The sequence below is a fragment of the Myotis daubentonii genome, chromosome 14 (genome assembly GCF_963259705.1).
Source record: "Myotis daubentonii chromosome 14, mMyoDau2.1, whole genome shotgun sequence".
Taxonomy (NCBI): domain Eukaryota; kingdom Metazoa; phylum Chordata; class Mammalia; order Chiroptera; family Vespertilionidae; genus Myotis; species Myotis daubentonii.
The window spans coordinates 31787970-31814905 of record NC_081853.1 but is presented as its reverse complement, the minus strand read 5'-3'; the positions used below and the strand labels follow the sequence as shown (position 1 = coordinate 31814905).

The 26936-nt window shown below is 46.3% G+C and overlaps 1 protein-coding gene across 1 annotated transcript in view; it reads left to right on the top strand.

Moving 5' to 3' along the window:
• Positions 1-26936, top strand: part of EPHB1 (EPH receptor B1) — a 409178-nt gene that overhangs the window by 321026 nt on the left and 61216 nt on the right. Inside the window, exons 6-10 of the mRNA XM_059663875.1 lie at positions 204-328; positions 8664-8826; positions 11270-11378; positions 12202-12266; positions 24882-25004. Coding sequence (XP_059519858.1) covers positions 204-328; positions 8664-8826; positions 11270-11378; positions 12202-12266; positions 24882-25004 — 585 coding nt within the window. The remainder of the gene's footprint in view (positions 1-203; positions 329-8663; positions 8827-11269; positions 11379-12201; positions 12267-24881; positions 25005-26936) is intronic.

Sequence of the window (26936 nt, the reverse complement as noted above, 5' to 3'; positions counted from 1 at the left end):
TGTCACCTTACACTCCTTTGTTATTAAACTCCATTTATTCTGCAACACACACAGGAAGATCTTCAGATCCAGTTCAGCTGATGGGAAAGAAAGGACAGGGTTCAAACCCAATGACATTTCTCTTCCTACTCATCTATGAAAGATGGCACTTCTCATGTAATTGAGGGTATGTTTATCTGCTCTGTCTCTTTCTCTCCCCACAGCCCCTTCCACTGTTCCTATCATGCACCAGGTCAGTGCCACCATGAGGAGCATCACCTTGTCATGGCCACAACCAGAGCAACCCAATGGCATCATCCTGGACTATGAAATCCGGTACTATGAGAAGGTGAGTCAGCTCAGCCTGCAGGCTTGCAAGTCCCAGGGCCAGCCCCTGCTGCATGGGTATTGCCCAGCTGAGGGCACAAGGAGTCGGGTTGGAGGAAGTCCTAAGGGAGGTAGCAATCTGGTGATTTAGGCCAGAGGCTCCCTGGGAGAGTTCCCAGGTCTTCTCTGGCAAAAGCCTCCAAAATCCAGGCACTTTCTGCACCAACTCAAGAGAGAACCTTCCAACCCACCACCCTGCTATCTGGACAGCTCACTGGGCTGGCATGTGAAGGACTGATCCCATTCCCCCAGTCATGTGAAGATACTACAAAACTGCCAGGGGTCCCCTGAACTTTCTGAAGATTTTGTGGTTTTGTAGAATAGTTGTGTTTTTAAAAGTTTTTGATCAGGTACCTCACTATAAGATTGTTTACTTATAAATCATATGCATATACTACTGCACTTAAATACTTATGAAGGTTTAAATATTTCAATGGAAATTTAAAAGAATGAGATAGAAATTAGTAGGAATAGAAACTTATATAGTATCTTTCTTGACTGCTCTTTAGCAGCAGCTACTGGGGGCTACAGCAGAGCTGTGCTGCCAAGGCAGGAAAATGGTGCCCTGCGGAGTTGTCCCTGGCCTATCTGTGGGAGAAACAGGGACTTCCTCCCACCATCATGAACTGCAGCATTTGCAAACTCCCAGGAAAATGCAGTGCTTTCTATACTGACCTAACAGCATATCATTTGAAAATCACCAAATTCATTTATTTATTTGTTCAGCAATTTTTTTTTTATTGAGTGGCTGCTATTTGACAGGTACTATTTTAGGCTATATTAGTGATCAAAACAAAGATTCCTCTCCTCAAGAGTCTTACTTTCCAATAAATGAGATAGACAGTGAACAATCCTATCTAATAAAAGAGTAATAGGCAAATTGACCATCACTCCAACACACAAGATGGCCGTTCCCATCAAAGATGGCTGCCCCATGTGGTCAAAGATGGCTGCCACAAGATGACTGGCAAGGGAGGGCAGTTGTGGGTGATCAGGAACAGGCCAGCAGGGGAGGGCAGTTGGGAGGGACCAGGCCTGAAAGGGAGGGCAGTTGGGGGCAATCAGGCCTGCAGGGGAGGCAATTAGGGGTGACTGGACCTGCAGGGGAGGGCAGTTGGGGGAAACCAGGCCTGCAGGGGAGGGTAGTTGGGGGCGACCAGGCCAGCAGGGGAGGGCAGTTAGGAGCAATCGGCCAGCAGGGGAGGGAAGTTGGGGGCGACCAGGCCTGCAGGGGAGGGCAGTAGGGGGGAACCAGGCCTGCAGGGGAGGGCAGTTTGGGGGGACCAGCCCTGAAGGGGAGGGCTGTTGGGGGGAACCAGGCCTGCAGGGGAGGGCAGTTAGGGGTGACCAGTCCAGCAAGGGAGGGCAGTTAGGGGTGACCAGGCCAGCAGGGGAGGGCAGTTAGGGGCAATCGGGCTGGCAGGGGAGCAGTTAGGCATAGATCAGGCTGGCAGGGGAGTGGTTAGGGGCAATCAGGCAGGCAGGCAGGCAAGCGGTTGGGAGCCAGCAGTCCTGGATTGTGAGAGGGATGTCCAAGATTGGAGAGTGTGCAGGCTGGGCTGAGGCAAACACCCCCCCTCCTATGCACAAATTTTGTGCACCGTGCCTCTAGTGCAGTGATGTTGAACCTATGACACGCGTGTCAGAGGTGACACGCGAACTCATTTTTTTGGTTGATTTTTCTTTGTTAAATGGCATTTAAATATATAAAATAAATATCAAAAATATAAATCTTTGTTTTACTATGGTTTCAAATATCAAAAAATTTCTATTTGTGACACGGCACCAGAGTTAAGTTAGGGCTTTTCAAAATGCTGACACGCAGAGCTCAAAAGGTTCGCCATCACTGCTCTAGTGAATAATAACAAATGAAATCAGATAGTATGTTAGAAAATGAGTATTGTAAAAGGAAAAAAAAAAACACCAAGCAACGTAAATGGGATTAGTCAGATCAAGTTTGGGAGTGGTATCAGTTGCAGAAATAAATGGATGGTAAATGTAATCCTCTTGGAGAAGGTAAGTTCTAAGTGAAGCCCTGAAAGAAGTAAGAGTGTTGTGAAGCAGATATCTGGGGGATAGAGAGCTTGTGCAAAGGCCCTGAGGCAAGATCATGACTGGTGATTCAAGAGCAAGGAGACCAGCATGACTGGAGTGATGTGAGCAATGGGGAAATAGTAGACGGGAGAGAGCTATTCAGGGGAGGTGATAATCGTGGGCCTTAAGAACTTGAGCTTTCCCACTGAATGAGATGGGGATCCATAGCAGGGTTAGGAGCAGAGGAGACACAAAATCAGAAAGGATCATTTAAGCTCTTCTGTTGAAAATAGGCCTGCTAGATTGCAGTCATCTAAGACAAGGATGATGGTGGATTGAATGAGAGTGGAACCAGAAAGCTGATGAAACATAGTCAATTTCCAGATATACGAGCTAAAGACAGAGCCAACAAGATTTCCAACAGGTTGGATTTTGGATATGGGAGGTTTCAGCCTAACCCACTGGAAGGATGTAACCACCAGTGACTGAGAAAGGGATAGCTGTGGGTAGAGCATGTTTGGGGTGAGGGAAGGGACAGAAGTTCAGCTCGATGTCTAAAATACCTCTGGGATAGTCAGTGGAGATGAGGAGTAGGCAGCTAGATGTACAGGTCTGGAATTCAGGAGAGAGGACCAGGTTAGATATGTCTATTTGGACGTTGACCATATGTAGATGTATGAAAGCCTGGAGCCTGAGTGAGATTATCCAGTGGATTAATGGAAACAAGATGGAGAACTGCAGCCCTCCAACATGGAGGCAGTGTTGGACAGGGGGTGCGATGGCACTGGGAAGCAGGAGGCCTAGCTTCCAGTGCCTTCCCTAACCAGCCAGCCATGCAGCTGCAGTCAAATTATTTAACCACACTAGGTCACAGTTTTCACATTTGTAAAACGCTAGCAATTTACCCCCCGAAAGTGGACGGCCAGATGGATCACCAATCTATTCTGTGAGGAGGGATGCCCTTCAGCCATTAGAGCCGAGCTTGCAAAGCAAGGTGGGGATCAGACAGCATTTTATTCATTTAGAGAATGTTGGGCTATGTAGACAGTTCATTCAGAAAATTCAGTGAATTGGGTGTAAATTAAATCTAGATTTATAAGCAACGGTTATATCCATTCAGCTTTGAATTTGGGGTCCTTATTTGCTAGATTTTTTTTTTTCGATCAGTTAATAAAGTAAATGTTGACTTTCCAAAATGTTTTGGACCAATCTTTTTGGACCAGTTGACCACATGACCTCATTTTGTCATCAAAGTTGACCTAACAGTTCAACAGAGTATCTTGTGAGGCCAGTATATGGTATGTCAGAGTCACCAGTAAGGTACCACCCATTCCCACACACATGAACTTGAGCCTTGTAGTTTCTATTGGGGGGGGGGATCCTCTTTAGTATGCCCTTTTGGGTGCTAGGGGCTTCATTAACATTATGTCCTTTGTCCCTCACAACTCAATGTAGTAAATATTAGCATCATTGATACGAGTAAAAAAAAACAACAATTGTACAGAGAAGCTTTTAAAACCAAAACCAAACAAAACTCACCCATAGTCACGTAGCTAGGAAGTGAGCCCACAGCCTAGGTTATTCGCCTTCAAGCCAGTGGCGGTGCTGGGAAGGGGCTGAATGCGTGGGAGACCACCTGCCCCCTTCCTCATCTGCTGTGCTAAGAACAGTCACCCTTGGGGAAAGGGGGAGAAGGCTTAAGGACAGGTTGAGAACTGAAACCATTTTGCCTGTGTCCCTTGGCTCCTCATTCTCCACCCACGTCTAGGCTCCGCTACTGCCATTCCCTTCACATGCTTCCTGCTCCCTTGAAAAACAGTAATTAACCTCCACTTCTGATGTTTTGAAGGAAGCTTATTCTCCCATTTCAGGCCATGTCCCTACTTCTCAGTAATTTATACTAATTATTAACAGACACACATGCACAGCAGCTCAGTGCCTGAGGCAGCTTCCACACCTCATTGAAGCATATTATTGTCCACACTCCAGAGAATAGAATGCTTTTCTTGGGAACACAGAAGATTCTTTGCCAAAGCATTGATTACTATAGAACTTATAAAGTGCTTGTCTATAAAATTGTTACATTGCCTTGACCATTCCTAATATGACTTAAGAAAAGACATTACCTTGCAAGGGTATTTTGGAATAGCCACAATGACAATAATTCATCTTTATTGAGTGCCCATTATGTGTCAGATTTTCACAGATATATTAGTTCTGACCCTTAAAAGAAAGATTCTTGACCGTCAGGTATAGTCCATTTATAGATGCACAGAACTAAGTCACAGAAAGGTTAAATGACTTACCCATGACCACACAGGTCACAGCTAGGGAGTCACAGAACCAGAACTATAGACATTTTTATTATATTTCAATGTATTTCTGATGCAATCATGTTGATGCTGAGGATCTCATAGTTTGTGTGGCTCCTGAAATAAAAGATTGTATCTTAATTTTAAACCCAAATGCTTGTAACCAGAATTATTTTCCTACCTGCTCCACAAGGCCATGGAATCCTGGTCTTCAGAAGATACAAACACAAATAGAACTCAAACCAGTAGATGTCCCGAATTCAGTCCCAGAAAACAAACCCACCAGTCCTCCATCCTATGTCACTTCTTCTAAACTAGGAGTCAGCAAAATTTTTCTGCAAAGGACCAGGTAGTAAATATTTTAGGCTTATGGTCCATAGAGTCTCTCTCCCAACTACTCAACTCTGCCTTTGTAAAGCAAAAAAGCAGCCATAGGAATATGTCAATAGATGGGCATGGTTGGGTTTTAATAGAACTTTATTTATAACACCAGATAGCTGGCGGTGAGCTGTAGTTTTCCAGCCCCTGAAAACCCTCCCTGGTTCTCCAGCCCCACATTGCCCACTTGGCTTGTGCTTGCGACACCTTCCAATCTCAGCAATGTAAATGGAATCTGAGGCTTTCGCCTCTTCCAACAGCTCATTAATAGAGAGCTCAAAAGCCATCGAGCTGATGACACTCCCAGAGGCTCTCCCATGTTCATCTCTGTCTCCATTTTAATATATTTCCATTCATCATTCTCTCTTGTTTACTGTCTTGTAGCGCTTTTCACTCCTGGTGTCAGCGCTTGTAGGCAAACCATCGGAGAAACATCTTCGTCCACTCTCAGCTGTCTCAATGATGAAGCATTTAGGCATTTACTCACATTTCCTACTAACTTTCTATGTCAGAACGGGGTGGTTCAGTCCTTGGGAGTTTCTACCCTGCAAATTTTAGGATCGTTTTCTCATAGAAACTCTTTCAGGCCTTGGCAATATCTTGTGCTCAATCGATTATTTCAAATAACTGGCCTCAAGTATGCTATTTATTCATTCATTTAGCACTGAATAGTTGAGCACCCGAGGGTGCCAGCCCTGTGCTACGTGTTAGGGATGGAGAAATAAGGGAGACATGGTCTCTGCCCCCAATAGCTGCAGCCTCTATCTCCCACATACTTACAAAAAACCAGTCATAAGTGACAAAAAAAAGCAACCTTGCCCTTCACTCTAATTCATTTGCCTGAAGTTGATTAATGGTTTTGAAGGGAACAAGGATGGTACTCAATTTAACCACTGAATGTATGGACTGTAAAATGATAATAGGTTAATGTTTTGTCCTCAAAATTCAAATCTCAATACACTACAACACATTTTTTTTTAACAACACTTTTTTTTTCAGCAAAAGAGCTGCCCGGTCAATGCTTATTTCAAGCAGCACATACTTCCATAGTTTCCAGTAAAACCAGAGAATTTAGGAAGCCCCCTGGATTTATAGCAATGGGAGTTTGCCTTAACTTGCAAGGTGATGTGACTTTCATAGTTTCAGATTTCAGATCTCTAGTGTATCAATAGACAGTAAAGGCCAAAGATCTAAATGACATCCCTTATGCAGTGGACAGCCTTCTTTCTGCTGGATCTCTGGTTGGTGGAGGTGGAGGTGGTGGTGGTGGTGGTGGTGGTGGTGAAGAATCCACCTGCTTTTTAAAGTAGATCAAATGGCAGATGGATAGTCCTTCCCCAAGCAGTCTCTCCCAGGCTCCAATGGATAGCTTTTCTTTTAGAGTACACATGGGCCTCTGTAACTTGCAACTCTGTTGGTCCTTTACAACTGCGTCCAAAGCATTCATCACCATCCTCAGGCCACTTACACTCCAGATATGCCCCAGTCACTTGCAGATTCCTGAACTCCTTTAAGCTTTGTTTTTGCATGTTTTTTCTATTCTCATGGGATATTCTATTCAGTGCTCCCTCCCCACATTAATCCCTGTGGCTAATTTCTTTTATCCTTCAGAACTCAACTCATATCACCCTTCTCTGAGCCCCTCCCAACCTTCTTATCAGTCTGGGCTAAGTGACCCTCTGCTGTTCCCCAGCAGCTCCCTAAGTTGCCCTCTGCCAAGGCACTCGGCCAACACTGTTGTCATCATCTGTTTCCTTTCTGGTCCAGCCCCACCAGATGTTGTCTTCCCAGAGGAGAGGACCATGCCTTGGTACCTGCAGCCCACATATGGCACCCAGCATATGATAGTGGGTCATAATTGTGACTGCCTGGCCAAATGAATGAATGAATGAACACACATCAGGCCACCTTTGACTTTGTGAAGTAGACTTTTACAAATTTTAAGACAATGGTAATTTCTTATATTGTATTGTATTCTTCTGTCCGGGCTGTGTTCCCCAAGTTTTGTCTGTCATTAGACTGAAGATGTGGCTGACAGGTCTCTCGTCATTAACATTCCCCTCATTTGTCACCAATCACCATCTGCCTTCAGAACTGTTGTGCCTAGAACTCATCACAGAACCCCAGTCCTGCACATGGGACTTGGGTCCTCCTCCCAGGAACTCAAGTTCTTCATTTTCACTGATGTCCCCATTTTGCTCTAAGATTAATGGTGCAGACAGGGACAGGCTCAGACTTCAAACTCTTGCTCCTGTGCACGTAGAACGAAGTCATAGTCTCCATCATGCTCATCTGGAGATGATCAGAGAGCAGGCTGGTGTATCCAAAGTACTGAGGGCAATGGAAAATGATGAAAAACAGCCATGAGGAAGGCTAGAGTCATGAGAGAAGCCTTCCTAGAAGAAAAGGCCTTGGCAGGTGGAGGCCCAAGGGATCTGGAGGGCACGGGGCAGCCCTGCACAGAGGCATTGCAGATTGGGAAAACAAAGGCCTGGTGGCCAGGGCGTGGTCCTTGTAGAGGCAGCAAGGTGTCAATTTAGGGGCATATGAGAGATTAGAGTTTATTATGAGGGGCTTGTAAACCTAGATTTAGGAGTTTTGCTTTTATCAGATAATAGTTTTAGGGAAGGTAAGAGATCTTTAGGAAAGAAATTTGGATTTTGTGGGGAGGGTTTGGCAGAAAAGATGGGAAGCTACAAAATCCAAGCATAAATCAAATGTTACATAAGATCAGCCACAAATAGAGGAAGCAACTCTTTTAGGGCACTCATGATGGGCAGAGAAGCCAGAGGATGAGAAACACAAGCAACATCTGTGCAAACCAGAGGGTACATGTACAGATAACAGGAACTGTGAAGGATAGGGCAGAAGGAGTTGGAGAAAATGACAGACGAGGGCAGGGCTAACCCCTAATGAGGACACAGGGACTGCTTTTTATGGAAAAGGGACATGCCTTCCCTGGAAGATGGTGGAGAGGGAACTGGAGGATAGGGACCCAGACAGACATGGGTCAAGGTCAAGGCAGAAGCAGGTGTGGAAGCTCCTCCAGCCTGGTCTCAACCCCTTCAGCAGAGTGGAACTACTTGAGGGAACTTACAGAGTGATCCTGAGCAGCCATTGTGAGGAGTGATCAGGGAGATCCTGAGTGAGGATAGAACAGAAAACATCTCAGCAGAATCAAAGCAAAGAGAGGCAGGCATAGGGTGGCCCAGTGTGTCCAGTGAGCTCCTGCTGAGGTAGAGACTAGATAGGGTTTCACAAAGATGGTTGTGCTTTATTATTCTATCTCTGAACCCTGGAGAGGGGAGGAGTAGAAAATGACCCAGAGCTTCAAGCCAGGCCCTGAGAGCTCAGCATTTGCTCTGTAGCTACTCCATGGTCCAGAGCCAATTCTTTATACCCTCAGCCCAGGACAGCCTGTCCCCATCCAAAGGGATGGCCTGGGGCTGGTGACAACTTCTAGCAGATCAGCAAAACCAAGAACTGGTGGAGCTTGGGTGCTCCAGGGTGGAGTGGGCTGGGGGTGCTGCACTCAGGAACAGGCCACTGACCAATACCCTTGTTCTTTTTCAGGAACACAATGAGTTCAACTCTTCTATGGCCAGGAGCCAAACCAACACAGCTCGGATCGACGGTCTGCGGCCGGGCATGGTGTACGTGGTGCAGGTGCGCGCCCGCACCGTGGCTGGCTATGGCAAGTTCAGTGGCAAGATGTGCTTCCAGACTCTGACGGACGGTAAGGGGTGGGCCAGTGACCTGGCAGAGGGGGAGCAGTTCAGGGAGGAGAAGAAGCCCCACCCCAAAAAAAGCTGCACTCGCAGCCAAGAGGCCAACCTCTACCTGCATTGCAGTGGAATTCCCTTAGAAGGATTTGCCTCCCAATACGCTGTATAGGGCGACATCTGTCTGAAATCCAGTCCATTTCTGTCCAACATCTGATGACTTGCCTTTGAAGAGTCTCTGAACAACATAGTCACTGCATGTGGTCCTGCAAGGGCACAGCAGTGAGACCCACACTGGTCAGTGTGCCCTCCAGCTTTTGGATCTGGGCCCAGATGCCTGTCACTCCCACTTCACTCTGTTCTTGGGGGCTGGGAACTGAGCTCACAGCCTCATGTCATGAGCCCAGGTCTGCAGGAAGGGAACGGGGAGACTAAATGTGAGGTGTGGCAGTCCTATGAACCCAGCATCTCACAATATGTGAGGCAACTTCATATGTGGCCCCAGTAGGTCCTGCTCAGGCATCTTCCCACTGTTTTCCAAACTGTCCCAAGGCCAGAAAGTCTGTCACCAAAAATACTTCCACTTTGCAGTTTTATTCATTCCCTATTATAATAGTTTCCCCCACTCCTCTGAGACCACCCCCTTTAACACTTATGTAAAAGAGATTTCCCTGTAGCCTGAACATTGAGCCTGGGTGTGACTGCTTGGTTGTTCACTCACCATTTTCTTAGCTAGCCATTTATCATAGTGTAAGTATTCGTTTATCTATATATTATCTACATATCTATCTACATTTATTTATTCATTTATGAGCTATTTCCTGATAGTTTTCCAAATGTCAGTCTATTCCCAGCCTCCCAAACTGAAAGCCTTTCATTTTTCCTTTATTACTTAAATTACATAGAAAGCAGGCTGCCCTTACATAACATTTTATTTTAGGCCAGTACTCTTCAGGTAGGCACTTGACATTGCTTGAGGCTTTCTAATGACACATTATATTTTTGACAATTTAAAAATTCACCAGGAAGATTTAAAAATCAGATGATCTCATATAAAAATCATAATATTCATTTTCTTGGGAACAGTTGTAAGGGGAGCCAGTGCTGGTGGCGTTCCCGTGTGAGGCACTGCTGCCCCATGGGTGCCCACCACTTCCCAGTCATGTATTCCTGGGAGCTCTAGTGGGGGCTCTCTGGCGCCTGTAGGATTGGGAGTTTGCAGTCCATTTGGAGTTTATTTTAGATGAATTTTCAGTCATATTTTAGGATGGTGAGATGGGGTTGGAAGGCGAGCCTGTTCATTTGGATTAATGATGCGGCCGGAGTGAGAGGAACGCAGGCTGTCTTCTTTTCCTTTAGGACTCTGTCCCCCTTTTGCACCTCACTTACCATCTAGATTTATGGGCACTTTGGCATCAGGAGGTACACAGGATTAAAAGCCCAAAACTCAAAATGATCTGAGCACTGGTCTCTTGGCAATCCTGCTAGACAAATCAAGAAGTAACAGATTTCTCCCAAGAAGGCTATTTCTTTTACATTGGCAGTTAAGTTTTGTAAACCCAAGAGGGGCTAGATATAAGAGAGTTCTGGTAAGTGGCCAAATTCGAGGGTATTAATCTTAATGACGGAGGTTCACAGATCGGTAGTAATTACGCTCACGGCAGCTTTGGGCCCCAACGGCAGCGCAAAGGTGAGTCTGAAGGTTGATCGGAGAAGGGTCATTGGGGCAGGAGGACCTGTGGGAAGGTCATTTTGCTTTATGGTGTTTTTAATGTATAAAGACGTTGTTATGGACTCCTCACTGTGGTTCTTTGCATTTTTTTTTTGGCCAAATTAACTTTTTAAAAGCATGCATGTTACAAAAAGCTCTCAACAGAGGGAAACGGAAACTCTACCTTCAGTGTTTAACATTGATTTTTAGAGAGCGGGAGGATTTGAGAACAACATCCTTGACTTCAGCAGTCTGTCTCCACCACAGACTTGAAGGCTGGTTCTCAAACATTGGGGAGCATAAGAATCACCCAGGGTATTTGGTAAACATGCAGATACCCTGCTCTTCACCCAGAGGTTCTGATTTCAGAGATCTGAGTAGGGGCCCAGAAATAGTCATATTTTACAATTGGGCGTAAGATATTCTGATGCAGAGCATGGAGAACCTCAGTTCAAAAGGTATTGTCATTAAGGTTGCCCAATAAAACCGAGATGGCCAGTTAAATTTGAATTTCAAATAAACAATGAATAATGTTTGGGGCATACTTAAATACTCACTTCTCTCTCTCTCTCTCTCTCTCTCTCTCTCTCTCTCTCTCTCTCTCACACACACACACACACACACACACACACACACACACACACACACATACACATGTGTATATATCTTGTCTTTGGATCATACATTGAGTACCAGCTGTATGCAAAGGGCACATGGGAAGATTCTAATGCCTCTTTCTTACCTAGCTGATTACAAGTCTGAGCTGAGGGAGCAGCTGCCCCTGATTGCTGGCTCGGCGGCGGCCGGGGTTGTGTTTGTCGTGTCCTTGGTGGCCATCTCCATCGTCTGTAGCAGGTAGGCCCCCCACTCCTGGCCCTGACTGCTCTCCTTGGACCCAGGAAGCCCCACATTCAGACCCTTCCAAGGTCATGCAGACTGGACAGGGCCTGACCATTCAACAGACACACCTCCACTCTCCCAATCATCACTCCATGTCAATCCCACAGGCAGCCTGGATCTCCAGATTGTTCTCTCTGTGCCTGGGATGAAATCCTCTGTAAGAGCTGGGCAAAGCTATGAATCAACCCATCCATCCTCAAGCTTCATTTTAGACAAGACTCTTAGCGCCCCTCGCACACAACAGTTTTTCGGAGTGACAGTTGCAAAATTGCATTTGACCCACTGGAGCATCCCAGCGTGTGCCTCAGCCCATCCTCTGGTTAAAGAGCCAAAAGCCTTGGTGGAGGGCATAAGGCAGCAGGCAGGAAGGGAGCCAAGGAGGAAAAGAGGAACTCCAAGTTCTGCAGAAGGGCTGGCCCTGAAGGCCTTGTGAATTTTTAATACCGTTGCTACTGCCTTCGGTGGTTAGCCTAGATTCTGCTGGGCAAAGGCCTATCGTGCTGCAGTGCAGCCAGAGCACTAACAGCATCCTCAGGAGTCTGCCCAGGCTCTGAAGGGGACCCACGGCTCTGCCCGGCCTCTGGACTTGAAAGCAGACCCATCTGCCCACAGTGGTGGTCAAGCTAGAGCGCTGGCCATGACAAGAGCTACACCTAAGCTGAGAGAAGCAGTTCCCCATCCCAGTAGATTCCTGGGTGAGCCCCCACTGGGACAGGAGGCCTGGAAGAAGGTCCTGGAGCAGAGAGGCTCAGAGAGCTCTTCTTCCTTGTGTCCACAGGAAACGGGCTTACAGCAAGGAGGCTGTGTACAGTGACAAGCTGCAGCATTACAGCACGGGCCGAGGTGAGTAGAAAGCAGACACCCACCGATCCCTGGAGAACCACTGAGTGGAGCAGGCGAGTGCTTGGAGAGCTCCTTATAGCCAGACTGGCCGGTCCCCACCACAGCCCCGCCCAGTGCCCAGCGGCCCAGCACCGCCTCTCTTTGCAGGTCCTCAGGGACCACAGGCTGCCGCCCTGTCTGCTGGTCTGCTGTCTGCCCATTGTGGGCACTCATTGGATGCCTGGCAAGCAGATTATCTTTTGCATTGATAAGCCCATATAGGACAAGGAGTGCAGGGAAAGATTGGGTTTAGCAAGTCAATGAATCCTGAAGTCAGACACAGTGGCGAAAGATGGAGGGTTCCCTATTAACATCTTCCCCCTTATCTAATCCAGTGGAGTGGCTGGGGAATGAGTTAACCAAATTCACAGATAAGCCAGGGAACATGAATGTAGGGAATTAAAAGATAGCAGAGCCCAAGAGGCTGAAGTGTTGGGATATCTCCCAAGTATTTTCTTTTTAAAAGTACCTTAAAAGTTTTCTTCACTCATTATCTTTTTTAAATATATGTGTGCGTGTGTATGATGTTTATAACTAAAACTGCTTCTCAGAAATGTGCAACATGAAGTCTTATGTCAGAATTATTCTTTTATCTGTGTGATTACAACATTGCAGAGTCTGAAAATGTCCCACTGGGTCAGTCGGGCCACCTTCCCTCCTCCAGAAAATGGTGTCCTTAATCCTTACAGTGGACACGTTCTGTTTCTAAATAACTCCTTTTAAATTCCACGGATGCCCTCCGCAATCTGTCCCAGCACTTTGTGCTGTGCTGCCCAGGCTTCTTCTGTAAGCCTCCTCTCACCTAACACCCTCTGTGGAAGTGTAAGCTCTTTTCTCCCTGTTCACACAGCCGTGAACATGGAAAACAGGCCTTATCTACACACACACACACACACACACACACACACACACACTCACACACTCACACTGAGCATGCCTTCAATGGGCAGTTCTGGGAGCAAAAATGGGCTCAAAGGCGAAAGTTCTCAGGGATCAAACTCATCTCTTCACAAGGTTATGTCTCCAGGACAACCACACAGCAGCTTCACCATGGAGGAGTTCATGTTCGAGCATGGCCAGTGCTGGCTTGGGTCGTACAGTGGCCACTCGATAGATTCGATCTCGTTTTCCAGGGGCTTTCCATCTAAGACCAAGAAATTGCCAAGGGTTTGTAGAGGACCAAGCCCCAGGCAGCTGGGCTGCTGCTCCGATAGTCATGGTTGGGAGGGAGGCGTGGGCTCGGCTGGCTCAGAGGCACTGTGGTTCCACAGTGGTCCAGGCAGCCCCACATCAACAGTATAAACCAGGGTAGGGGATTCAATAGAGTGGCTTCTCTCTAAATCCACAGACACTGCTCCTGAAAATCTCAGAGTCCTGTTTACCACCACACTCCCTTTTCCCCATTCCAGGCTACCTTAGGCCTCCATTTTAACCAGATGTCACTAGTTTTAGAGGGGAAAACCCTATTGTGTTCTCTCCTTTCCTGCAGCCTGACTCTCTACCTCACTGCAAAATCTGCAGATGCTTTTACTGATATTAACCTGTGCATTAACTGCTGACATTGACTGTATCTATGATTCTCAGGTGAAGGTGCCCCCTCTAGGGTGCATCAGAATTACCTGTCCGCCTCCTGGCCTCTGCTTCAGGGTTCTGACATGCCCCACCCAATGCTCTCTGCTCTTTGTTGCATTGAGAGCCACTGTAAAGTCCATTTCAGATTTAGCATCCTGCTTACTCTTCAGATGATACATGTAGAGATGGCCATGGGGACACAAAATTGGGAATATCATTTTGAAGACTAGAGATGGCCAAAGGTGAGAATGGGTTGCCCTAGGAGGGAGCTTCCGTTTTAAAGGCATGCAAGTTAAGCCTTGTTATTGCTCCTTGGGTGGGGTACAGAGGGTCCCCAATCACCAAGTCGGGGTACTGCTTGGTGCCTTTTGGGGCACTTCAACCTGAGATCTGGCCATTCTCCTGCTCTGGAGGGACCCGCTCTGGTAGGCCACCACATGGTGCCGAAGTGCACAAAGGTGCTCCCCAAGTGCTCACAGCCCTTCTCTGGGGATTGTGTCACATCTAATGCCCACAGCTTCCGTGGTTCGCAGGGTCCACAGAAAACTCAAAACCAGTCCGCAGTAATCGTGGCCCTGCTGCACCCAGTGGGGTCAGCTGAAGACACACCATTGACAAGCTGCACAGTCGCCATCCCTGGGACTCGGGGTGGACACAGAGTTCTTCGTGGACCAGAGTCCACGTCCTCGGCTGCCTTAGAAGTCTGTCTTCTTTTTAATTCAGTTCACCTTTTAGAAATGTCCTTCCCCTCTATTCATAACTTTTCTCTTTTTATCCAGTGCCTGCAACCTGGCTCTTCTGTTCCCAGTTCTCTAAACTCATAGTCTCATACACTGAGTTGCATTAGTGTATTTTCTCCTATGGACCTCGGTCCCTCTGACTGAAGCCATTACTGTTGGAGCATCACAGTGTGAGGGCTGTAGAGCTGAGGGAAGAGTCAGCACATGTATAACAGAAGAGGAAACGAGTTTCAGAGGGAGGATGGGCCTGGCCCAAGACAGGGCAGGGGTAGGAATGATTAGTTATGAAAGCCTGCTCTGCTCCTTAATTCTGGTAGCTCCCTTCTACTCATCTAACCCTGACAACCACTCCAGAACTTAGGCACTAATCTAGGAAGGTAAGCGACTTACCAGGTCACAGGGTTCATAGGTGGCAGAAGTGGACTGCACACCCTCTACGTCTGGCTGGAGAGCCCATGATCTTCCCATGTTGCAGTGGCTCAAGGTGCCAGGTAGTCAGGAGCATGTGAGAATGGGGTGAGGACTAATTCAAGGTGTCCTGGTTGGTGGTTTGTTACATCCGCCCCCGCCGGGTCCCAGTGTAGGAGGCAGAAAGGTCCATAAAGTGTGATGTGAATGTGCCTATACCTGGACCATCCATGTACCCATGCCTCCCTGTGGGATGTGACAGCAACTTGGAGCTCGGAGGGCTTCCTGCCCTGGGAGTGATAGAACACCTGCAGGAGCACACCAGCCTCATTCATCAGTGCCCGAGAGGGCCCTGCCTCTCTTCCCTGTAGGCAGGACATGTGGCACCATAGCCCTGCCCTCCCAGACCTGCCTTCCAGGATGATGCGAAAACTAAGGGAGACACCATATAAATGGCTGCAAGTGGAACACCTTCTCTAGTGCAATGCGATGTGGCAGATCTGGTCAGTCTGAGAACACAGTGCTCTCTGGGACACTGGTTTATGTCCATCCTCTGATAGACATGACAGGCATATGAAAGGGGGATTTGGATTTGGGTGAAAGAGACTACAGGGAAGGAAAAGAGGAGCCAGATGGCAGGGACTGGATAAAAAGAGAACAGTTATGAATAGAGGGGAAAGGCATTTATAAAAGGTGAACTGAATTATAAAGAAGACAGACTTCTAAGGCAGCCGAGAGAAGGGAAAGTGTGCTGGATATGGTGCTGGTTGCTTGGATGGTAGCACCCAGGAGCCGGAGGTCCGTGTTTAAGGGTGGGTGGGTGGGGTTGTGGGTTTCCCATGTCCAGGAAGAGGCAGATACATGGTGTGCCCTTATGGTTTATGCAGGCCATTCTCAGGAGGCGTTGGTTGGCTAATTAAAAACTGCCTGGACAGGATGACGCAGGTTGGCTAAGGTGGGTGTAGGAACCCATCTTAAAAATGTTCCATTGATTCTACATTTGGAAAACATTACTAGGTACTTACGGGGCTTAGGTAACCACACGCTTGACAGTGGTTGACACCTCGCTGATTTCTGAGTTGGATGGAGTGTGTAAGGTTAGGAAAGAGGAATCCATATAAAGGCTTGGTAAGAGGTCAAGGGCTTTCCAAAAGCAGCCCTAACAGAACCACCTCTTGTGTTGCAGGCAACAGCAGATATAATCATGGAGCTAATATTATTAAGCTTTGAGAAAAACAGAAACAAGTAGGGTATGTGCCCAAAGGTTGTAGACTGGCCAACACTCTCATTGTCACATGGGGCAAGAGGGCAGAGCACTAAGATTACAGAACAGAAGGGCGAGCTTGATCCCTGCCAAATCTTGAAGAGGCTGGAGCAGATGGGCTCTGGGCATTAAAAACTGAATTCTGTGATCATCAGGAACCATCACAGGATTATTAAGAAAAAATAATGGGGCCCTCATCTCATTTACTGGGGTTACACAGTTAGTAAATTCAAGAGAAACTGAAGTTTATTTTGGCAAAAATATTTGATTATCTCTAAGGGAAAGCATTGTAAAGTGGGCACAGAGCTTGTCTTCATGCCAAAAGAAAGTGGGTTAGTGACTCTGTCAGCCAGGCAGGAAGGCACCGGTTTTATTCTAGTCCTTGTCCAATTCAATCTCTTGTTTGTTTGAGTGTTTTTTAAATTCATGAGTCAGGTGCAGGCCTAGGGATTCTTATCAAGTTTGTAGGTAACAGTTGGAGAGCATAGCTAACACCATAGAAGACAGAATCAAAATTCAGAACTATCCGTCAGCATTGAATGCTAATTCGAAATCTGCGAGTTGAAATGTTGGAGGGATAAATCTAGAGTCTAGTGTTTGTGTTAAAACAAAAAGGAAGCTGTGTGAAAGAGGAGGAGACCTGGCTTGCTAATTTGTGTGGGGAAAATGTCAGTATTTAGTTGACCACATGATTAATATGAGTGATATGTAGCTGATTTACAAAGAAGCCAAGTGCTGTTACTGATGCAGAATAATACTGTTCTCTATTTTTTAATTGATTTTATTTATTTTTTTTCTCTCTCTTTTTTTTCAGAGAGAGAGGGAGGGTGGGAAAGAGAGAGAGGTTGCCTCCTGCATGCACACATCCCGACCGGGGATCAAACCCACAATCTGGGAATGTGCCCCGACTGGGAATCAAACCCTGCCACCTTTAGGTGGATGATGCTCCAACCAACTGAGGCTCACAGTCCAGGGCCTCGTCTCCAATTTCGAGCACGTACTGTAATAAGTACTTTACATCATAGCTAGTTTAAGCTTCATAACTGCACCCTGAGGTGCATTTTGCATGTGAAGAAACAGAGCCTCAGAAAGGACAAGTAACCTGTCCCGAGTCTTAGAATTGGTGCTTTATAAAGCAAAGTTTTAAACTTAGGTGTGTCTGGCACTGCAGTCCCCATGGTAGTTCAGATCAGAGGGGGTGATGCACAGACCTGCTGTCCTCTGTGCTGGTAAGAACACATCTGGAGTGATGTTCTTGGTTCTGGGGACCATTTCAGGAAGGACATTGTCAGCAAAGCAGCTGTTCAGGACAGAGCAGCCTGCCCGTGGGGGCTGCCAAGTCCCAATCTGTTACCTCCAAGACTCAGAAACACCAGTTTGGTGTAGAAGAAAGGCAGGCAGAGACCTGGCAGTCATCATCAAGCATCACACCATTATGGCCAAGGAAAGGACACGCTGCTGTGCAGCATGAGATTAAATGGAACCGTTGAGGGAAAGATCAAAGAAGGCAGATGTGATTCAGTGTAAGAACATCCTCTACCCCCGCTTGGAGCTCTCCAACACAGAGGCAGGCTGCTCAGTGGGGAGGTGAGCTTCTTGTTCTTAGAAGCATTCAAGCAGAGATAGTTCTCAGTCAAGAATGTTGGAGAGCAGATTCCTGCTTTAGATGGGACATGGGACGACATTAGACCCAGAAAAACATCTAAATCCAAGGTTCTACTTCTGACTTTCTTGACCCTGGGTGGAGCATGTGTTTCAGAACTGTAGAGGGCATACCATCTAGTTTACTAGAAATCACCTTGAGTACCAGGGTGAAGGTCAGGTCTATCTCCTGGAGGAAGGAGACAGACTGTGGACATTTTGGCTGCTTGTTCTGGAGGTAACAGGAGTATTTGTAACTGAGTAGGAGTAAATGAGGGACTTTGGGGGAAGGAGGAAAGGCCCCAAGGTGCAAAAGGTGGCTGTTATCAGTGGGTGCTTATTAAATGTCAAACAAATTGAATGAGCTAGATTTACCCATGTGTCCACTGCTGGCTCTAAGCCAGAGCTTCTAGCAACCATGTTAACTTAATCTTGAGCTCATTGGCTGTGGCCCTCATGTTCCTGGCAGGATTTCAATGGCCCAGAACCAGTGAGTCTTGCCTAGAAGGACCTGCATTCCCTGATCATTGATACCAAAGAAGCAGGAAGATGTTAAACTCTTTTTCAGGGAATACCTTCCTCAATAGCTAGTAGACTGATCTACTTTCCTTCCCCCAGACACATACTAGTCAATAACTGTGGTTTTTAAGAACAAAGAGTGACAATGTGGTGAAACCTCCAAACAGAAGGCGGAAGGAAGGTGGTCCTCAGATTGACTGCTCTTTAAGCTCGTTGCCCACCCTGGGGCTCCCCTCTTGTATTCTTCCCCGAGCCCTGCCTGAACACCCAGGATCTCTGCTCTTTCGTGGAGAAAGACAACCACCCATTGTCCTGGTCTCAGGCCTCAGAAGCAGGTAGAGCAAACTGTTTCTAGTGTCCATTGACCTTTCCTGGCAGGTTCAATCCAAGAAACCGCTGGATCTTCAGCCCTTCACATCTACAGCTTCCACTGCCACCCAGGTGCCAGTCAAATCTAAACCCCAGGACCTGTCTTCCAGCTCTGTTTCCATTCTGTTTTCTGACTGTCTTCTGAGCACTTGTATATTTCATCTGTGCATTCACAGTCCAAAACCATATGTGCCAACTTCCTTAAGATAGGGTTTCTTGCCCAAAGTCCATGACCTGGTTCACAGTACCACTTCATTCTAGATGACTTGGCATTGATTTGAATTCTTCTTGTCCCTCCCTCATTCCCCATCTTTAGTTGCTCACCAAGTATGTGACTTCTTCCTTTGAAATTTCTCTTGCTTCATCTTCCGTTCTCATGGTTGAGTCCTGTTATCTCCTACCTGCATGATTGCAACAACCTCATAGTTGTCTTCTCAGCCTCCAGCTCCTCCCCGACAATGCATGTGAATGCTGCAGCCTACCAGCTAATGTACTCCCAGATGCCTTGCTCAGTACATCCCTCTCCTGCTGATGGAACAGCTGTCAGCTCTGTGTGTCCGACGACAGCGTTCCTAATGCCTTTGTTTGGTAATCAAGGTCCTCTTGTGCTAGTACATCAGCGCTGTTCCACTTGAGACTCCCCTTCTCTCCACATTCACGCTGGGCACAGTCTCCTCACTCCAGGAAATGGCAGTCCTCTCTCTGAGCTGTGCCTCATGACACTCCAAGCTTCTCCCTCTCCAATGCATGACCATGTGACTTGTCCTGCTAAGCCTCTGACCTTGAAGACTGGCATTCACAGCCTCCTGCCTTCCCTGCTTTCATCAGCATTCACAGCTTATTTCCAAGTGTGACTCTTACTCTCTAGACTCTCCAGCACTGTACCCCAATTCTTTCATGTCTCAATTGCCCGAAGAACTTCACGAGCTGTATTTTCCCCGTAACTCCCACAGTCCTTAGAGCAATGCTGTTTGGGTGTCTAGTCAGTGCTGAGAAAAAATGAGGGGTGCTCAACGTATTGAGACAGAGGATTGGATGAAGTCCCCTCCAGGGTCTGAATTTTATATGCAGTTCCCTAAACTGTTCCCTCTTGAGCTTAGGTATCTGGACCAGATTTAGGTGAGTCACGAAGATGACTAAATCTGTCCTGGATTCAGAGTAGGAAACATGGAAACACACTTCCCTGTTTTCCATGACTGTGAAACCTATTGGGACACAAGATATCAGTGACTGAAAATACCCGAACGCACTACCTCTCTAGAACCAGGCTGGTATTGGGCTCTTCCTGGCACCCCTGATGCCTCCCAGACAGCCATGCCGTCCATGGACCTAACAGATGTCCATGGTTCTGATTTTGAACTTTCTGAATGCACACGAGGGCCGGAGAGGAGCAGTCTTCTCCTTCCGCTTGTCATCCCTAAATGTCACTACTATTTGGAACTGGCCCTTTCCCAGCCTGCTTCTGTTCTGCCCTGAAAACCTGGCACTTGTAAACTTGACAAGTGACCTTTTAGAATCACCCCACACATCTCCCAGCATCCCCAGAATTTGTCCCAGCATCGTCACTTTTGACAGCACCCCGATCTAATGAGGCGGGGTGTCTGACAATGGCCAGGGGTTCCCTCTGCTTCAAGGACTTCTCCAAGCCATGCAAGAACACTCTGGATCATGGCTAAGTTATTTCTCCCCAAACTGAATATATTTAAAGCCATGGGTCATGTTTAAGATTTGGCAAATCTCCCAGAACTACGGTCCTTTAAAGCTTTAGGCGGTCCAGGCTGTGACCCCAGCAATAGCATAAATGGGTTTTGAGGTCAGAGAACAAACATCTACAAATTAGATCTTTAATAGAAACTGCTAAACTAGAAGATCATACAATTTAAGATATTTTCCTCTGTCAAGGCACTAACAATCAGAAGTTTAGATCCATACACACCAGTTTTGTGCCAAAGGTATGTGCCCTATGTTTAAAATTAACCAGAAACTGTAAAATGTTATAAATATAGAATATTAACAATAATAATGTGAAGCATTGGACAGAGCATTATAAAACGCCTTATATGATCTCTCTAGATTACATTCGATATTATGATTAGTGCCACTAATAATATTTCCCCAACACTCACAGTCTGAGAGCATTTTCTGAGCCCCATCTCCAAACATTTGGCGCTGCCTGACTCGGCAGCTGACTTGAATTCCTTGTTCACTGTCTGGTGATTCATTGCACTAAATACCACTTTCCTGATAATTAAAAACTGCTCACTGGCAAGTGGGAGCAGGAACAGGCTGATGCAGGATTTATGCAGAAACGCAAAATGAGCCGAAAGACAAATGACCTGTTCTGCCCAGCTCAAGGCATTCTTTTCTCTCATCATCATCTGGGACTTGAGAAAGGCTGGCTGTAACACGGGACAGAGGCCTGGAGAGAAGTGTCACCCAGGGGAGACGAGGAGACGAGGTGATGCAGGGGGAGCCATTAAGTGAGGTGCTCAGCCGCATCACTCTTCTGATTTAGGACAGCCCATCGCTGCCCCCAGCCAGAGGTTGTAGGCCAGGTCCATTTCCTAGGTCAGCCCTATCAGACCCTATCAGAAGAAAAGCACCGAGTTTGAGCCTTTGTTAGACTTTGGATGTCAGTTTCCTTTCCTCAATGTAGCAATAGGATCCTCAATTCCAGGTAAACAAGGACTGATCCCTACTGTTGCCTAGAGGCCAGGCATTCTAATTGACACCACCTCACCACTCCTAGGCTCCTTGCAACCTCTCCGCTTCTTGTGAAACAATCAAAACCCCTGGCCCCAGAATAGCAGCTGTGCAGGTACACACACACACATTCGCGCGCACACACACACACACACACACACACACACACACACTCACACTCCATAATTCTACAAACCAGCAAGGTAGCAAACCTCTCTGCGAGTAAACTGCACCGGTCATTATAGTGTGAACTTTCTCCCATTTAGATGCACTTAGTTGCCTATTACTGGCCTAAAAGAATCCTGGCACCATCAAGAAGACATGAGCCATTCCCTTCTGGGAATAGCTCCTTCCCAGAACTCATTGGGGCCAGTATCTGTAAAGCTCATTAACTGAGACTCCTTTCTCATTCATCCTTATATATGTCTTTACTTGCAAACCATTCATTACAACACATTCTAGATTGTTTAATTAAGTTCCATGGAAGAGATCCTTTAGGACAGCTTAACATACATCGTTTCAAAGCCCTTGATCTAAAATAACAATGTAGTCATTTTTAACGTAACTAATATAACCCTAAGTGGCTTATGTCCCTCACTGCCCACCCCACTTTGCTTTTCCTTCCTCCTCCCCAGACACTTTCTAGAACAATTTACTGGTAATCATCTTGCGTATATCAGTTTGTGAGCCCTCTCTGTACATCAGGCACTGTGCTAGGCATGTCACTTGCACTGTGGTTATCATCATCACCACCCCAGAGGGAGGTGTTATTCCCTCCATTGGCAGAGGAGAAAATTTTTAAAAGAGATGGATATGGACTAGTTGCATTATACTGGGTTAGTAAGAGTCTTTGGAGTTCTGACCTCACCTCTGGGCCTTAGCACCTGGGCTCTCAACCTCCTCTCAGCACAGAATTTGGGAAAAGTCACAGGATGTTGACACTAGCTGTGGTCCCTTTTGCATTTTGCGTGGGTCTGTTTTTGCCTCCTCTCATGCCCTCACCCCTCCAATGCACACGGACTGACTTCCACCTACAGCATCTGTTTCTGTTGTGTGTTTTTAATTCATTCATTGAGGTAACATTCATTAATAACACTTAGAAATTTCAGGTGTATAACAAATCACTATCTGTATACTCTACTGGGTGTTCACCACCCAAAATCTAGTTTCCTTCTGTTACCATATATTTGACCCCCTTCACCCAATTGACCTAAATGCTCTCTCTGGCCATGGGGCCTCCCCACCCACCTGCACAGCAGGCCAAGCAGCTCCAGCGAATGACTGATGGGAATCGTGTGGTAATAACACAGCTCCCTCCTCTATGGGGTGGCCCAGCTCTGAAGCATATGGTGATTTATTTCCGGGGTTTCCAGAGCTTCCCCAGAGCTTCCCAGGGGCTGAAGCCTGCTTCAGTTCCCCACGGTGGTAGTGGCTTGAGAGCACACTCCAGAGGCTGCCGTCCTTTCCTTCTTACTTCCCCACTCACTCACAGGGACTTCTTAGGGTCAGGGCCCAGGTAAGCCACTTGCCTTCAATATCTTGTCTCAAGTGTTGCTTCTGGAGCTGCTTGTCTAGCTTCGTTAGACACTTTCAACCTGTCCTTAATCCTTCTTCCTCTTCATTTGTTCTCCCTACCAAATGAGAAAGAGATGAACCACCACCCTTTTCCCCCTTCTCTACTGTTATTAAAGTAGAATTTCTCCCTCTCCCTCTCCCTCTCCCCATCTCTATCCCTTTCCCCATCTCTCTCCCTCTCCCCATTTCTCTCCTGCATCTCCCAGGGATTAGAACATTCTAGTATAAAGGTGATCTATTTGCTGTGTCCAAATTTCAGTCAACAGATTCCAAAGTCCATGTTGTCATTCCATATTTCCAAAGAGCATGCTAGGATGGTGTTGATTGTCCTAAAGCAGGCCTTCCCGCATGCTGCCAGTGGTTTTATTTAATGACTGGGAATAACCCATCTTTCAGAAAAAGCAGTTCCTCTGAGCAGGGCACCTAGCTCTCTCTGGCTTTAAAGAAATATCCCTTTCAATTCTTTCCTCTATTTTCCTTCTCCCTCTGGATTATACTCTGGCACTTTGATCCTTGAGTGAATTGGTGACCAAGCCAACACTAATTTGAGGAAGCTGTAGAACAATCTTCAGAAGATTTTTGGATGAAAATGTCAAAACTAAACCGTGTGTGAAGGGCTTGGAGTCATTCTAGGAGAAGCTGGAGTGGGGGAGGCAGCCCTGAGGGGCAGAGCTCAGGGAACCTGGGGTCCAGCCTCCGCCTTGGGCCCCAGCTGAGGGCATAGAGCACCGTGCGTTTCCAGATCTGCCTGGCCTGCTAACCTGACTCTTACATGACCTTGACGGCATCAGTGAGCAGGGAAAACGCCTCCTCTTCACCAGACGGGATGCTAGACCGTGTTGGTTAGCTTTCCAAGCTTACCGTCCTCCTACACACCACCACCATGAAAACAGTCTCCATACTTTGCCTAATGAGACAGCTAACATGCTGAAGAATTACATTGTGAATGAATCCATTTGTTTCTTGGGTTCCATTTCCTGTTTTTGTCCCCTCTCTCCCACTTTTTTTAATCCATTTTTTCTGCAGTGACAATTCTCTATTTATCTTGCCACTGTAAACATCAGTGACAAAGTCTATATTTCTTTATATGTTTCTCATTCACCATTTTATTCGTTTTTCATACTTCAGTGTGTCTGAAAGCAAGGGGGGTTCAATTACAATTTTTCTTTCATTCCACCTCATTTTTTTATGTAGACACTGCTCTTTTCTCTATCAGTATTTTCTGTGCTTCCCTCTTCGGATTTTCCCTTCTAGTAGACTGTCTTGGTATTTATATCTTGAGGTTTTTCCAGTAGCAAATTCTTCTTTTTTAAAATCCATCCTCATCCCTCTTCCAGCCCTGGACATAGCCGTCAGTAATAACCTTAACGGCGGCCTCCACTCAGGAAAGTTGTCAAGTTGATAAATATTGATATCTGCCCTACCATTTTACCACCACTTTTCCGCTAATGCGTTGGGTTGGCATCAATCAGCTTCCTTGCCTTCTGTGAGCGCCCGGTAAGGGAACTGGTCCTGATCTGTCACTTATAAATAATCTGTCCCACTTTTCATCAAGAGCTCAAATTCAGAAGAGAATATGGAGGAGAAGGAGAAGTAGAGGACAGAGAACCAGGCTAGCGTGGCCCGGAGGGAAGGGAGATGGTGAGGCCCAACAAGGCAAGGAGGGGCAGCCTGGTGTGCGGGAGAGACCCCCCAGCCACACCCTCACTGCTGGGGACAGCAGCCTGTGCTTAATGACCACTGTTCCTCTTCGGGATGTTAACCCTGCTTATCTCCTCCAACAAGGCTCCCCAGGGATGAAGATCTACATTGACCCCTTCACTTATGAGGACCCCAACGAAGCTGTCCGAGAGTTTGCCAAGGAGATTGATGTATCTTTTGTGAAAATTGAAGAGGTCATCGGAGCAGGTATGGCTCTCCCTTCCCCTCGTTTCTGTTCTCTTGGTGTCCAAAAATCTTCTGCCCACCACTCTAGGTGTTCTCTACCATCTTTTTCCTAGGAGATGAGTTTGGCCATCTGCAGTGTGTTTCTAGGGACCTTTGGGGGACCTTGATCATGGTGGCCATATTTGGTGTTTCAGAGAAGTCAGCTGTAGTTTTAAAAGATTCAGAAATAGCTCTGGAAAATGGACCACCAAATTCAGATAAGGAAAAAGATGTAGAGCGCTCAATTGAGAAGACTTTGAAAAAAATAGAAATTTTTAGAAAGCTGGACCTAGTATCCCACTCACTGACAATGACATCTCCATGCTTTTGGGCCAAGATTTCTTCCCATGCATTCAGTTTTCCTTTCCTACATGCATGCATTTAGAAATACACCACGATGAATTGAAGAGGAAGCCCTGGATCCAGAAGAAAACTCATGCATAACTATATTTTCTACAGAACATCTATGATATGAATGGTAACACATGACAAGTTTCACTCCCAAGAAACATGTGTGCGTTCATCCATCTTACTGCTGGGAATAAAAACCCAGCCTTACAGAGAACTAACTGCCTGAGATGCTCTCAGGAAATCTTACCTAAAGACTGATCCAGAATTTTCATCTTCCTTTAATGGATTAGTAGTTAAGTCAGTTTGATAGTGAACCCAGCCTTATTAATGTAAATGAGCAAAATATCCCAAAGTATCATTACTTTATAAGCAATCTCTTTATTGTCTCCTCTGCTGCTGATTTTGAGTATTATTAAAGATGTGTTTGCTTCATGTCTTCTTTCCTACTTTTATTTTCTTCTACAATATTCTTTGTCTTTTCTTCTTTAATTCGTATTAGCCATTGTTTAAGCTCTCACCACTCATATATGCTTCAGTCTTTTTAGCTCCTATGTCTTTATTCATATATTTGAAGAGCCATGGAGTTGCCTCTTCCCATAATATTTTATATTTTTAACTCCATGAAATATGTCTAGTCAAAGTCTTACAGACAGCCACTTCATATATTATCTTTAGGGGAAAGTCACTGTTCTTCCATTCACTGCCTCCCTTAATGCACTGAGGGGTCAAAAAGCCATCTGTGAAATTGGAAGTCGCATTTGAAAGCTTGCCCCATTAAGCCACCATTTTCATGCTCTGGTTTTCCTCTTAAAGAACTCCAACCTCATGGCATCACTGTGGTGGGTGCTGGCACTCTCACAGAGAGGGCATGCCACTCTTCCCACCAGCCCCTCAGGAGTTCCAGCTGGCTGGCTATGATCTGATCCACATGAGTCTATACATATTTCCCATTGACTTTCATTAAATATGTTACTGAACCACGACTTTCACTTCTGTGCAGATAATTTTCTCTTCCTCCTTAGACACTGACATACTTAAGGATCCTGACTTAGAAGGCTGGATACCAGATAAAGTGGAGTACTCTTAGGGGCTCAGATTTCTCCAGTAAATTTGAAGGAGTGTTGGCAAGGTGGATGTTCAGTCCTGCACCCTGTTTCCCCTACGTTATTAATTGTGGTTGTGTCATGTGGTAATGGTGCTAGTGATTTTAATGTTGTTATTTATGTCATGTGCTTAGAACAATGTGTCCTGGGCTGCATTTCATCCCAGAAAGCACACATCAGCCCCATTCCGCCTTTGTCAGGGGAGGAGTAAAAAGCCTTCTCACTTATGATCCTGCCAGGGAATTATAATGTTGGGTGAGCTCACCAACTACTAGAAGCCTATAAAGGGGCAATTGATGGCCTGTTTCATCCTTCACCTTCAATTTTTGTGTAGCCTTCGATGACGTTTGTGTGTTCTGCACAGAGAAGCTCAGTCTTCTTTGTGGCTCACATGATACTGGGGAAGGATTGATACATTTAGCAGTTAATAAGATATCCAGTAGCTTGGGACAAAAGACCT